Source organism: Pteropus alecto, unplaced genomic scaffold, assembly GCF_000325575.1.
Source record: "Pteropus alecto unplaced genomic scaffold, ASM32557v1 scaffold45, whole genome shotgun sequence".
In the NCBI taxonomy this organism is placed as follows: Eukaryota; Metazoa; Chordata; class Mammalia; order Chiroptera; family Pteropodidae; genus Pteropus; species Pteropus alecto.
The window spans coordinates 11,546,376-11,561,342 of record NW_006442491.1 but is presented as its reverse complement, the minus strand read 5'-3'; the positions used below and the strand labels follow the sequence as shown (position 1 = coordinate 11,561,342).

Genomic DNA, 14,967 nt, shown 5'->3' with positions numbered 1-14,967 from the left:
AAAAAAAAATCAGTGCCCTCATGTTACAGCTAAGGAAACTTCTGTTCAAGAAAGTAGATAGGCAACTTATCTAAAGCCACGCAGTTTGTGAATTGGCAGATCATGGATTTGGATAACAGTGTGCTGACTCCTGGGTCCTCCTCTTTCTATTATTATTATTATTATTATTATTATTATTATTACTAATTATTATTTTACTTAGAGCTAATTTCATTTTATTTTTTATTTTTCTATTAAATTTATTGGGGTGACATTGCTTAATAAAATTATATAGATTTCAAGTGTATAATTCAATAATACGTCATCTGTTGATGACACTGTGTGTTCGCCATCTATGGAGTAAGTGGTTAAGACCACAGTTTCTGGTTCAGGCTGCCTGGGTTCAAAATCTCTTTCCATTTCTAAAGGTCCAGCTGGGTGAACGTCAGGGCATTGAATTTCATGTTGTAAGAGTTTCTACACTAACATTATATTTTAGTAGATCTAAAAGAAGGAGGTGAAACCACATAGACTCATTTGGCTAAGAAAACTGTGGGGAATCCATGAGCTTCAGAAGGACTCCAGTGGAAAACATCAGGATGAAAATAAAAGGACAGAAGCCACTCAGCCCAGCTGAAGGTCAGAGTGAGGCTTCCAAGTTATAAGACACAAAACAGATATGGAAGCCAGAAAAGTCATGAGCAGGCAGCTCTCAGGTTTCAGAATTCCTAGGAATCTCATTCTTCTAAGATCCTGACAACTATCTGATACACAGTTTGAATTCCTTGACAGCTCTCAGAAAGTAGAGGCAAAAATTAAAAGAAATAGCCCCTCTAGACTTATTCTTACCAATGAAAAAGAGCACACCAGTGAGGTGAAGATGAGAAGGAACCTTAGGAGAGTTTGTTATCTTGGCTCAAAGGGAGATAATGCCAGAATACCTTAAATCGTGGCCCTGTGTTTTAAAATATTCAAGAAAAGAGTGAATTCCATGGAAATAGGACTCAGAAGGATGATATGACTTTGAAAACTTAAATCCTGAATGCAGAATTGTGAACCATGACAAGAAAGGGTAGAGAATTATAGAGTAATTTTGGTAGATTCTATTTTTTAATGAGCTTTCAACATAAATTATGATAAGGGAAAAAACAAAACAATGGTACAAGTGTTTAAGAATGGGGTGGCCAGAGCTGAGGATTTACCTCTCTTCATTTTACTTGTTTTTGTCAGTAGAGTGGTTTTTAATGCAATGGCTAAGAGAGGAGATAGAGATGAGAGAACTTTAGCTTTGGAAGATTATAAAATAACCAAAGACCACTAAGATGAAACAAACCCAGTGAGTTCCAGTTTTGCTTTGGTGTTTTCTATGATTCTTCCAACTTGAAAAGACAAAAAGAATATTGTTAAGATTTGAAAATGAAATTAGAAAATAGGATTGTGAGTAAGAATATAGGCATTTAAAATGACCTCAAAACTCTTGGTTTAGAGAAATTACATTCTATGCCAGTAAAAGGGATGGGATATTATATTCAATTATCTTTGAGACAGTTGTATAGATTAGAACAGTGGTCCCCAACCCTGGGCTGTAGACCAGTACCAGTCTGTGGTTTATTAGGAACTAAGCTGCACAGCAGGAGGTGAATGGCAGTGGGTAATGGGGTGGGGGAGGCAATCAAAGTTTCATCTGCATTTGCAGCCTCTCCCCAGCGCTAGCATCACTTCCTAGGCTCTGCCTCAGATCAGCAGGCGTTAGGTTCTCATGGGAGCACTGGCCCCTGGTACCAAAAAGGTTGGGGACTACTGGATTAGAATATTACCAGCCAACTAGAGAAAACAAACAAACAAACAAACAAACAAACAAAATCCCCCCCAAACCATGGGCAGTATGTGATGAGCAAGTTGTAGAAGCCACAGATAATCAAATTTGATATAAGTAAGCCTAAGATAATGGTTCTCAAAATTCTGGGTCTAAGAAAACCTCTTATAATTATAGAGGACCCCAAAATGCTTTGGTTTATGTTATATCTAGCAATACATAAGTATTTGAAATTTAAACTGTGAAATGTTTAAAACGTAACAATACAAAGCACACAATCCATTAGGCATGAGACCAACGATGGCAACGCAGGTCATGCAGCTTCTAGGAAACCCCTCTGTACAGGTGAGAGGGAGAGAATGAGAGTGAAAACGGCAATCAGTGCCTTAGTATTATTACGAAAATAGCTTTGATCTTGCAGACTCCCTGAAAGAGCCTGAGGAACCCCCAGGGCTCTGGACCACACTTTGAGAAGAGCTGTAAGAAAACTTCTCAGCGTGTACTCAAGGGGACATGAACAAAGATGTCCATGACAATATTAATTGTAATAGCAAATACTTGGCAATATCCCTTAGTGGAGAACTGCAAAAACGATAAAAATATTAATTTTTTAATAAACTCATTTTCTACATATCGATCTGAATTTATCTCAAAACAATGTTAAATAAAAAAGCAATTTAGAATATATTTTTAATAAAATTTAATGACATTAAATTTAAATATGCAAAATAATAGTATTTAATATTATTTCTATAGTTCTGTGTGAAATGAAAAATCTGAAGGAAATATTAAGATACGCTATTTGCTCACTTTAGGTAGAATCTGCAAAGGCTTTTTAAATATTATCCTGCCTACTTTTTAAACATTTTCAAATGACTACTAGGCTGTTACAAAAGGTGATCATTATGTTCTAGCTTCAGTTTCATCCAGAATATAGAACAAACAGTTTAGCAAAGTATGTTCCCCACCCCACCCCCATCGGCAGCGTCAGTATCATCTGGGAGCTCATTAGACCCGCAAATAATCAGGCCCACCACAGACCTACCGAATCAGACTCTAGTGGGGGGTGTGGGGGCGACTCAAGAATCAGGGTTATAACACATCCCCCAGGAGATTCTACTAAAGGCCCAAGTCTGAGAACCATCAAGCAAGAACAGATGTGACCATTCAGCCTGCCATTTATATAAACATATCTAATTCAGGAGGAATTTGGGCAATATTGCTTATTTGCCCTTGTGGACGAAAAGACATGAGATATAAAAATGAGTTTCTCAAAGATATTTGCCAAATGTTTTAAAGGGCTCCTCCCCTCACCTTCGGGTGTTTGTGTTATCTCAATTTGCCTACATGATATTGGCTTGGATACATGAACTTTAACTTTTGATAAAAGTCCAAGTCGACCTGTGGCTTCTGATTAAATTTCTGAAATTTGGAAATCTTGGCCAGTGTAAACTTACGCTGAATACACATTAGGGGATAAATTTCTTTATAACTACCTAAATCAAGATTCTAAAAGTATGGTCCCTGGACCAGAAGCATCAGTATCACCTGTAAACTTATAGAAATGCAAATTTTTGGGCCCCATCCCAGTCCTACTGAATGAGAAACTCCAGGGACAGGTCCAGCAATCTGTGTTTTATCAAGTCTTCCAGGTGATTCTGATGGACTGTAGTTCAAGAAACACTGATCCAAATCAGTCTACTTAGAAGAGGTGCGTCCTGGTAAGCATGACATGAAGGTTCTGAAAAGAAACAGTTGAAATCCTAATCAATCAGAGGAGAGTGTTGGTTGCAATGGTGAATTTCCATTTAGAACCAGCCTGTCTGCAGCTCACTGACAAAGACTGAAGAACTGGCACTTTGCCACAACAAAAGGTACTATACATTTCTTCCATTTACCGCTTTTATGGCATAATCTCTTCTTACTTTAATTTGTTCCTTCAAAGGACAACGTGACCAAATTAGAATTGTTGGTTCTACTTAAATAACTTTGCCAAAATGGCTTTAAAACAGCACAACTCTATCTATTCGCCCCTTTCTGTCAATTCATTTATAGCTTCTTATTTCAAGGATTGTTCTGACTTCTGAGATATATGCTGCATGGTTTATATTATGTCATTCTCAAGCGACTTGTAAGATTTCTCCAGAGAAGGCATTTCCGAAGAGTGGGATCATCCCAGCTGTATGGTATATTTTGGCCCCTTGAAACTTTCACTTTCCTTTTTCTAAGAGGCTGGTAGAGTCAGCAGGATTCTTTCCGACTACAGCAACATTGTCTAAGAGCTGCCAACAGTGCTATCTGTCCTCATGGGACTTGAAGAGAGAGAGAATCAATCTAAACGAGTTTGGTGAGAGTACGAGGTACGGATTTCTTGGGTGTCCTTCAGTTAAAAGCATTTGATTGACTCTACTCTTTCCGGAGAAAATTCAGCCTAGCTGACTATTGTTTTGTCATTTTTTGTTTGTTTAAATTTTTTTTTTTTCCACAGACAATACTGTGCCTGAGGTCTCATTTGCAGAACTCCAGGGCTGGATCTATTCTTGAGATGTATTTTCCAGTCACCCCCCAGTTGGCATTTAAATGTCTGGAACAAATATTTTCATTTCCTGCAGACTGGATGCCCACACATTTGGCATCAGAGGTAGGAAGCCATAGAGTAACAGAATCATGGGGCTCAAGAGCTCAGCACTTAGGAAACCTCTGCTGTGACTCTTGGCGTGGATGATAAATTCTGTCAGAGAGGATATTGAACCAGCCCAACCAGGAGATGGAAAAATGAGCTAGAAGGTCCTCTTAAGTCCTATGTCCACTGAGAATAAGGGATTATCACTGAGATGGGAGCTTCTTCCTTCACTGATGGCCAGGACCTGCTATGATGTGACAAGTGAAAACCATGGTGAAATGATACTCTATCTTTACACAATAATAAATATGCTTTCTGACAGACAGTGTATGTCTTGGGCCTTTAGTTAGGATGTTACACGAAGACTGTAGGGTGTCTCATCAAATAATAATTGCACTCAAGGGCAAGAAAATAAGTCCTCATTTCATCTGGGCATTTTTCCCTTTACCATGATGATAAACAGCAGATGACTTTTCTGGGCACGCTGCACGTTCTATTTTCTGGGTTTTATAAAAACTTGGGATATGAGAAAAATAATGAAACCCAAAAGGAAATTCTGTCCAATCCCAACTTCTTTTTAGATGTGGCCCTCCCTACCATTTGGTCATTAATTAAGCATTAGCCTTCTCTTAGGGAGAAAATTATGTTCAATAATAGGGAATTGCCTAATATTAACCAGTAGAGTTGGTTAATTTGTCAGTTTTTATTAAATATCAATCAATAGCTGTTGAAAATGGGAGGTTCCTTTTGTCTCTAAAAAAATTTATCTACTCAAATATCCATCTTTTAAGTATTTTACATTTTAGCTGGCCTGAAAAGTTTAAAAATCCTATCAGAAAATCTAATTCACAAGATGCAGGATTAGAAGACTCCATACTGATCTTTAGGCAAAACAGATCCACAAGTTCAATACCAGAACAGAAAGACTATGCATGAATGATGGAACTGCAATTCTAATTTAGTCAGCTGAGATGATAGCTTATAAACATTTCCCATAATTTATCAGCTATGCTCCATCTTTGCATCCTTTAAAAAATTCATCTAAGAGGTAGATGGAGTAAAAGGGGTCAAATATGCGGTGACAGAAAGAAATCTAACTATGGGCGGTGAACATATAATGCAAAATATATGACTTACTGTTGAATGGTACATTTGAAACTTACTGGATTTCGTTAACCAATGTCACCATAATAAATAAATGCATCCACTTTTGTTTTGCCTGTCATTTAAATACAATATAGTCAATATTTGTGTTAGCACAGACTAAGTTATTCATGGAGCTCAGATATCTACTAATAAGAAATATAGATGAGAATCTGATCTATTGGATAATTTGATGATAAGACTTCAACAATGTTTAACTACCATAGGGAGTTTGGGGGCAGTTATTTGATGGTCTATGGAATTCTTATTCTGCAGAGTAGAAGACACCTGAAATGGCTGGTTTCTCTTTGTAGTAACTTAACGTATCTGAAATTTATTGGGTCTGATTTCTGTTTTAATGCAATTATTGTCATGAACGTTTCTTAACAAATATCTATTAGCCATATGTTTAAGGTAATTATATCCTATTCTAGGATTCAAATGATTTACTTTTATTTGAAATAGTTGTCTCTTAGACTACAAAGACAAATCTGAATACACATGTATACATACTTATATAAATATACATATGATTACATATATAAAACATGTATATGTGTACATATCTGCTTATGTATAAAAAATCATTATTAAAATATGTTAATACTAATTTTATATAAAAGAAAAGTTTAAACATTCTGGGGGCAAATGCAAAACAACAAATGCTTGTCTAATGTGATGTTTAATCAAAAGATATTACCAATATTTACCAGAAGGGGTGGATAATATTATTCAGCATAAAAATTAGTAAGCATCATCTAAAGTGAAATAAATATTTCCTACTTTGTGACTGCATTTTATATGTCTGATTTAAAAAAGATCTCACATCTAAAAACTGAGTTTCCTTTTCATGTAACTTACAGTAAGTGGTGAACATTATAATTACTGAAGAATAACTATGGCCAATCTGTGGATATTTAAAAACAAATACATGGCATAGACATTTCATAGCTTGCCCATAAAGATGATACACTTCATCAGATGAGAACATGCTTTTTAAGCGAACTTAAAGACAGAATCCTCACCGTACCTTCATGGGAGCCAGCTGGATGGGTGTGATGCACGAAGGGTCCACCATGGGCTTTGGCCTGTTGGCAGTGTCTGCTAACAGGCTGTGCCATTGCTGGGGCAGGCCGGTAAATTTCTGTTCTTGCGGATCAAACCCAGTATGAACCCTGTGTTCAAAGTTGGATGGGCCAGATATCTCAATCTTTTTCTTTTTCTTTCCAAACATGATGCAAAAATCTGGGAAATGCAAACAGAAAAGAGGCAGCTGTTTACATCTTGCCAGCAGAAGACCACAGGAAAATCATTAATTCATTCAGTTACATCTTTTCAGTTATTCCTCTATATATCAGCTTTTGAAAAAGATGAAAATTGGATTTTCAGGGTGGGTAGATTAGATAATTTCATTCAGAATTTTTGTCCTCTCTTTGCACTTGCCATATGAAGTGTAGTTCCCTGCCCCTTTGATTTTGGACTTGGCCACATGACCTGCTCTGACCAATGGACTACGGATGGAAAGACAGAGTGCCAGCTTGTGGTGAAAGTTTTTTTGGAGTCGCTGCATTTCCACCTTTCTTCTTGTGTTCCTGTCACTTGCCATGAAAATCTCTCTGGTGGATGCTGCTCCTTCAGCCTAGGTTCTGGAAGGAGAGTTGCATGAAGCAGACACAAATCCGACCTCCAAACTGCCGCCAAGTCCAACTGAGCCACAGCTAAACCACAGCCAAACCACAGCCAACTCATGAGTAATAAATAAATGTTTATAATTTAGCCACTGAGATTTTGGACTTGTTTGTTATGTGGTATTATTAAAGCAAAAGCTGGCTAGCACACAGGGAGAAGTATCTGAAAGTTCGGTGTGCATTTAAAATCTAAAACATTTGTGTGGAGAAATATAATATGTATATACATGAGAAATGGGGTTAATAATTATGTTCACAAGTAAAATTATTAATAGAATTAAACAAGCAAACATTTGTAGAACACTTTGTAGAATACCTAGCACAAGGTAGGTGCTGCAAGTATTTACTATGCCTCTGGACAAGTATACGAGAAATGACTGGCGTTGCCTGCAGGGAACTGGCAGAGAGTAGGGACGAGGCAGGGAGAAAGACCTACTTTTCAATGTATGATATATTTAGAACTTTGTACAATGTATTTTACCTGTTTTAAATAATGTAATTTACCTAGCTTAAACATATCCTGTGACCGGGATACCTCCAGAAAATATGTAAAATAGACACTGTGTACTTTATAGTATTACAAACACCTGTAAGATAACCTGGGTTTGAATCCCAGGTAGAGTACTTATTCGCTGTGATCTTGAGTAATTGCTTTTCCTTCTCTGATTTATTGTGAACAAGAAAATCATGATCATTTGGGAAATCCTGACAATACTGTCATGGGCGTATTAAATGAGGATGTTTTGGCTTGAATGTTGCCTTGCTGGGGAAGCCTTATCTCAGCACTCAGACTCGAATAGGTGGGTTATACACTTTCCTCCAGCTCTACGTACAATTTCTTCACAGCATTTACCCCACTTGCTGTAAATTAATTATGTGTAACAGTGTGCTTAGTGTCTGTTTTCCCTACTAGAATGTAAGATCCATGACAGAAGAGATAGTTCCTGCTGGTTTATTACTGTTTGACAGTGCCTGGCATAAAGAAAGGGTCAAGAAATATTTGCTGACAGATAAAATCACTGAGAACAATATATTTATTCAGTGAATAGCATCCCTGACATGTCACACCTCCCAGCTCTATATATGTTAACAACTTCTCTTGCTCTCTCCCTCCTTCCATTTCTCTCTCTTCTCTTCATCCTCCTCCATTAAAATTTTTCTTCTTTTAACCACTTATCCCTGCTTAGCAAGCAGGATCTTCCTGTTGCTTTCCAGTTTTCTCAAGCTCCTGTTGCACCCACAACTTGGATGTCTAGTCTGTTTAAGCTGCTATAACAAAATGCCAGAAAAAGGGTGCTTATAAACCACCCAGAAATTTATTCCTTTCAATTCTGGAGGCTGGAAATCCCAGATTAAGGTGCTAGCAGATTCAGTGTCTGGTGAGGACCTGTTTCCTAGATGCCATCTTAATGATGTAACCTCACATAGTGGAAGGAATAGGAGAGTTCTTCTAGGTGTCTTTAATAAGAATACCAATCCTATTCATTAGGGCTCCACCCTCATGAGCTAATCACCTCCCACAGGCCCCACTTCCACATACCATCACCTTGGGGATTAGGATTTCAACAAATGAGTTTGGGAAGAACACATTCAGATCACAGCACTGGATATATATTCTCTCAACAGCAATCAGATCCATCACAGCCTTAACTCTCCAGATTCTATCAGTCCATTCTCTCATTTATCCTGGTTGTTACTGTGGACTAATTTGGAAAACTAACATAAGGTGCTAATGAAAAACTAATGAAAGATTATAAAAGCTCAAAATGCCTTGAGGTGTTGCTTCTCCTGGAAGTCACGATTGTATATATTTTTTATTCATTAAGTACCTTATTACAGTAGATTAATAAATATTGGTCAACTAACTTTAAACATTTGAGCACACCTAAGCCAAGTATAAAGAAGTGAAGGAACCAGTTGTAGCATCCCAGTTGTCACAGGAATGATCCCTGCCATTTTAGGCCTCCCAGTATCCATGTCCTTGGGTGGGCCCCTGCCACAGTGACTCTGGACCTAGATATATAATTTTCTGTAGCCCATGGGGCAACTGAAACCATGACACAAGCATGAAATGTGCTTGCACATTGGGGCTTTCCCTCTTGCTGCTCTTAGAACCAGTAGCCAGCATGAGAATGAGGCCAGGCTATCTTGCTAAAGGATGATGGACCATGTAGCCTAGTCACCCGTCATCCCAGCCAACAACGCAGCCCTGGAAGCAGAGTCGTCTAGCTGACTAGCAGGTATCCACTAGGCAAGCCCAGTCAAACCAGCATAAGAGCCACCCAGCTGAGCCGACCTATAGAATCAGAACAAAATAGATGGCTGTTGCTTTAAGTCATTCTATTTTGGAGCAAATTGTTGCATGGAAAAAGATAACTGTTGTGGGAATGCAACTAAACCTTACATCTTCAGATGTCCAATTGTTTTTCTCTTTCTATTTTTGCTGCTTCAAAGTCACATGTAACAATGTCCAATCTGGGTAACTACTTTAGCTGTTACACAATTGTGTTAACTCAGAAGAGTCTTCATTGTGACACTCCTTTCTGGTTGGTTGAAGGCCTAAAATGTTTTCAGTGGCTAGGGAATTACATCAAATAAATAAGTGGCTCTAACTACCACCTCTCAGTATTATTTAGTGAAAATAAAAATACATTTGAAAATATAATTTGGTCATGTATTGGCTGAGTCCACTTGACATTTTAATAAAATGTATGACAAAAAAAAAAAACAAAACAAAAACGAGGTAGAAATTATTTTAGAAAAATCATTTGAGAAGACTTCTTTCATATGTATTCATACCTGAACAAGTACTGAAAATGCTAGGCCAAATATTTTTAGAATGAGCATAGAAACGTCTTACTATTCCTTTCCTGACTGTGAACTTCCCAGTGGTTGCTATGGCATTCGTGTGAGAGTATAAAAAAGAAAATATCAATGAATTAATACTCTTCTTATTTTTCAATGAGACAGTGTAGAGAGGAAACCCATAGCTGAATTAACCTACCTACACTGCATTCTGTGACACTGTGCAACTTTAACCTAAATGGCAATAAATACAGTTCCACATTCTAATACGTTTGAGTTAAAGAGTTCTGGAGGAAGCAACTTAAAAGGAAAATTTAAAAATTCCAAATCTTAAAAGCAACGTTCTTGAAAGCTCACATTTGACTAAATGCAGAGAGAGAATCTTCATGGTGTATAGTGATATTCCACTGGTGATGGTCATTATTCTGATAGCAATGAGGTATCCCACACTCAGGGGAAAGATAAAGCGATTCTGGTACTTTTTAGTAACGTGAAGCAGAGGGACACAGTATAGAAGTAAAGATGTGCTTGGTAGATGGTTTCTTCTCCCTGATATATCTATGCTTAGTCTGTACCAGGCATGGTGCTAAATGTTCAATGTAAATACTCTAACTTAAAACTCACAATAACTCTATGTTGGGGATCCCCAAGATCACTCCCAGGTTTGATTTGCTAGAACTCACAGGACTCAGAATATAGTCATATTCATGGCTGTGATTTATTATAGTCAAAGAGTACAAAACAAAATCAGAAAAGAGAAAGGGCACATGGGTTAAAGTCTGGAGGAAACCAGGTGCAGCTTCTAAGGGTCCGCTCCCAGGGGACTCACACAGGACATAATTAATGCATCCAGCACTGAACTGTGACAACACGTGAAATGATGTCCACCAAAGAAGCTCATTAGAGACTCAGTGCCTGAGGATTTTATTGAGTACTGGTCATGGAGGCATCCTCTGCCTTGTCTGTGCCAAAATTTCAGCCTCCAGAAGGAAAGCAGGGCTTCAGCATAAACCATACTGTTTGCATAAACTGTTTAGCCACAGTGAGCCTTATTCCTAATCTTTTTGTCAGCTTTTATCATTTTTCACATTTATAACATGTGATAATTTCATTATTAGACAGTGTTTTAGATTTTTAAAATTCATTTTAATTAGTTTCAACTATACAGCACATTGGTTAGACATCTATATAGTTCATAAAACGATTCCCCCAACTGCTCCCTCTCTCCCCTGGCCCTCCACCTAACCAATATATGAATGCTAACTGCATTCCCTATGCTGTGGTCCACCATCCCTGTGACCATCTATTAACTACACAGTGAGCCATTCTTATCAGGGAATGTCGGGAACTCTCCTAAAACCTAAGTTCCCAGATGCCAGCCACAGGCTAACCTCACAAATAGGTTTTTCTAAGATATACAATCTCAGGTCTGCTATGTTAACTCTTTTCTGAGCAAGAGATATTATATCTCCATTCTCTAGAAGCTCAGAGCTTCGAAACTGGCAAAGCTGACGACTCAGAATCCAGGGCACATGCTTTTCATCACTGGGCAATGCCCTGCTGCCCTGCACTTGCCTTCTCGACCGGACACATCACTCCTGCCCTTCTTAGAGAACCCTGCTCCCTTAGAAACACAGGTTGGTGAGAACGGTGAGCTCTAAGAAGATGACTATGAGATTCTTGAGGTATCTTGGGTCTCATGTCTCTCCAGAAAGACCCTTTTTATGGGGCTGAGTAGAACTCTGTCACTGAGCAGGTAAGGGTGAAGGACTGTTGATACTGCTGGAAGCCAAGACAAGCCCTCACACAGAAGACGTTTGCTGCTCAGCATCTATGTAAACCCAGGGGCTGGAATACCTCATCCCCCTCCTGATTCCAGCAGACCTACTTCTAGAACCATTTGGTAGGCAGCATTCAGTACAGTCAAAAGCTCACATTTGACTATAGGGTTTAAGATTCAGCTTTTCGAGACTTAATATCTGCTATTTGCTAATCCCTTTGTTTCATTATTAAACACACCTGTGAGCATTCCCTTGCTAGTTTGCTCAGCACTAACCAAAGCATGTTCTTGGGAACACCAGCTCTGTGAAAGGCGAACTGGGAAGAGATTGATTCCTTAGGCAAATAAGTTTGGGAAACAATGGGTTACATAAATTTTCTTTATGGGACTTCTCAAAGTCTTTATTATGCTAATGTATAGTTACTTTCCTAGAGAAAGATGGTAAACAAACCCCAGAATCCCTGCTTTTGAAAGTTCTTGCAAAACTCAGAGAAAACTTTGCTGTGACCAAGGGCTTCAGTCACCACATATCATATGGAAGGTGTGTCTTGGAAGAGACCAAAGGAAATCCCAATCTCCAGACTCCAACACAATGCTCTGACATCTTCACTGTCATCTTAACCCTCAACTAGCTTTCAAGGACATCCCAGCTCTCAACCCTACTTAGCAGGTTGTCTTACTTTAAGCACATGCCTAGTCTGAAAGCTCCTGGATGCAGCATCTCCCGATTCAGGTCTATTAGTTGAGATAATGAGCAGAGTTTCAGAGAAGAACAAGGAAGCAGGAGAAAAGCACCTGGGACTATTCAATGCAGGCCATTTGGGATGATGGCACAGTATCTTCCTACGGACCAGACACTGTTTTGTATGTAAACATTCACGTATTCTCTTCACAGAGATTTATGCTGTAAAGACTATTATTATTCCCACTATACAGATAAGAAAACTGAGGCCTAGAGAGGTTAAGAAAGGTGCCCAAGTTCACCAAAGTAGGAAGAAGCTGAAATGGGATTCAAGCCCAGGCAATCCACATCCTGAGAAGAGGCTCATACACACTCTCCTGCACTTGCTGCCTTGAATCCCAGTCCCACCTGCTACGTGGCATGACCTATGGCCCTGGCAGCCTGTCTGAGATTGAACGTCCCCCTCTCCAAATGCAGGTAACTCCAGATTCACCTAGCTTCTGGAATACTTAGAATAACTAAATAAGAAAGCATAAGTCTTTTGAAAACAACACCAGCAATAACAATACTAGCTAACATAAAAGGAGTATTTCCTGAAATCCAGAGATTGTCTAGGCTGCATGTTACAGCCATTCTCTTATATTGACTGCACTGGGAGGTATTACTCTTATTTTACAAGTGTGGGGAGTAAAGCTTAGGGAGGGGAAATGATTTGATTTCCCAAGGTGGCATGGTTAATAAGTGGCAGAAATAGATTGAAATTCAAGTCTATGTAACTCCAGAGTTGGCTTTTAAAGGCTTTACTTGACTAACTGATTGCAAAGTCTCATTCCATTATCAGTATGCAATTACTTTCACTTAAAGTGAATTTTAGGCAAAACCAAAAATTGTGTACCGGGTTGCTGGGTGGGGGGAGAAGGCCCCAAAACCTGCGTGACATCATAAAGCAGCAGGGAATTGGGAGATGAACAACAAAAACATATGTCACCTTGCAAAATGTAAGCTCTTTAAAAAAGAAAGATTATAAAGAAGCCATTACACAAAGAAGAGAAAGATGACAGGAAACTTGAGAAAACCAAAAACTAGAATAGATCGAAAACATAATTATAGTTCTTGGTTCATGAGTAAGCAATGACAAAAAATTACAAAATATAAGGACCATTTACTGCTATAACCAAAAATAGCCAAAAAATTATACTGGGAAAATAGGGCAGGTGGGTAGATTGTATAATAAAGCTAAGTTCTTTCTACTGTAGCAGAAAATAAAAGGATGGAGATGCCTAAAATAAATATAGCTGCATACATATATTTTTGGCCATATGTAAAAAAAACTGGGGAAAAAAAGATCAAAACTCAAGAAATGTGATGATGGTCTCTGAGAAGCAGAACTTGGAGTTACCATAAGGTAGATCAGGGAACCACTGGATATATTATACTTTTCTGTAAACCATGTGTCATGTATTTCTGTCCTGAGATATTTTTTAACACGAACACTTGTTAAAATTAAAATGTATCAGAATACATTCGAATAAAACTTTTAAAATCCATCTTTGGGGTTAATGTTCAGAAAAAGAGATTGATTTTCGTGGGTAGCAGAGTAAAAAGAGGGTTACCAACCATCATTTAAAAATATTTCTAGAGTAGCCATTCAGGAATGATTGAAGAAGCTGCTATCCCTTGGGAAATACAATAGATGACAACTTGGGCTTCCAAATGGTACCAGCCTATTTAGATTCTCATCTTGCCTGAGAAGCGGCAGTTCATACAGATAAGTCACGAGTAGACTTCTGATCTTTGACCCTTTTTAACCTTGTTTTTATTGTTCTACATTAGTTGCTAAAGTTTTTAAGTATTGGCAAAACCTACCTAACTCTGTGGTAGTCACATCTACTGATGTGACTTGTACTTGGGAAAGAAATATCTCCTCTGATAGTTGAATTTCATGTTTACAATTGGATGAGCAGATGGAGACATGTAAAGAAACCATGTTCAGACATAAATTAATGTCCCCTATTTCTAGTTCCTGTAGAATGTCTTAGTTTATAGGTCCTCAGCTTATGGTATAAGCATTGTATTAGAGTTCTCTCATGAAACAGAACTATCAGGATATATATACATATATACATATATACATATATACATACATACATACATATACACACACACATTCATTCATTCATTCATATATATTACCTGCTAAATTGAAAGATTATATGAATTCAGTGTTCACAGTCTATTCCCAGAGAGCTCTGGGTGAAGAAAAAGCCTAAAGGTAAAGGAAACTGCTGCATTGCCAGAGTTTCGTTGATTGTGAAATCTCTTAACTCCATCCAGGGATTCCTGAGTATTGAGTGTAACATTATATTTTATCCTCATCCTGATGACAAGCATCTTTCTCTCTTTTTTTTTTTTTAGTATCAACAGGCAGATGCCTCCAAACAGCTGTGAAAT

The 14,967-nt window shown here is 38.1% G+C and overlaps 1 protein-coding gene across 25 annotated transcripts in view; it reads right to left on the bottom strand.

The window, feature by feature from the left end:
- The window catches only part of PAK5 (p21 (RAC1) activated kinase 5), a 255,099-nt gene that overhangs the window by 86,319 nt on the left and 153,813 nt on the right, over positions 1–14,967 (bottom strand). For all 25 annotated transcript variants that reach the window (XM_015597089.2, XM_015597104.2, XM_015597095.2 and 22 more), the window contains one exon: positions 6,592–6,806. In XM_015597089.2, coding sequence (XP_015452575.1) covers positions 6,592–6,806 — 215 coding nt within the window. The remainder of the gene's footprint in view (positions 1–6,591; positions 6,807–14,967) is intronic.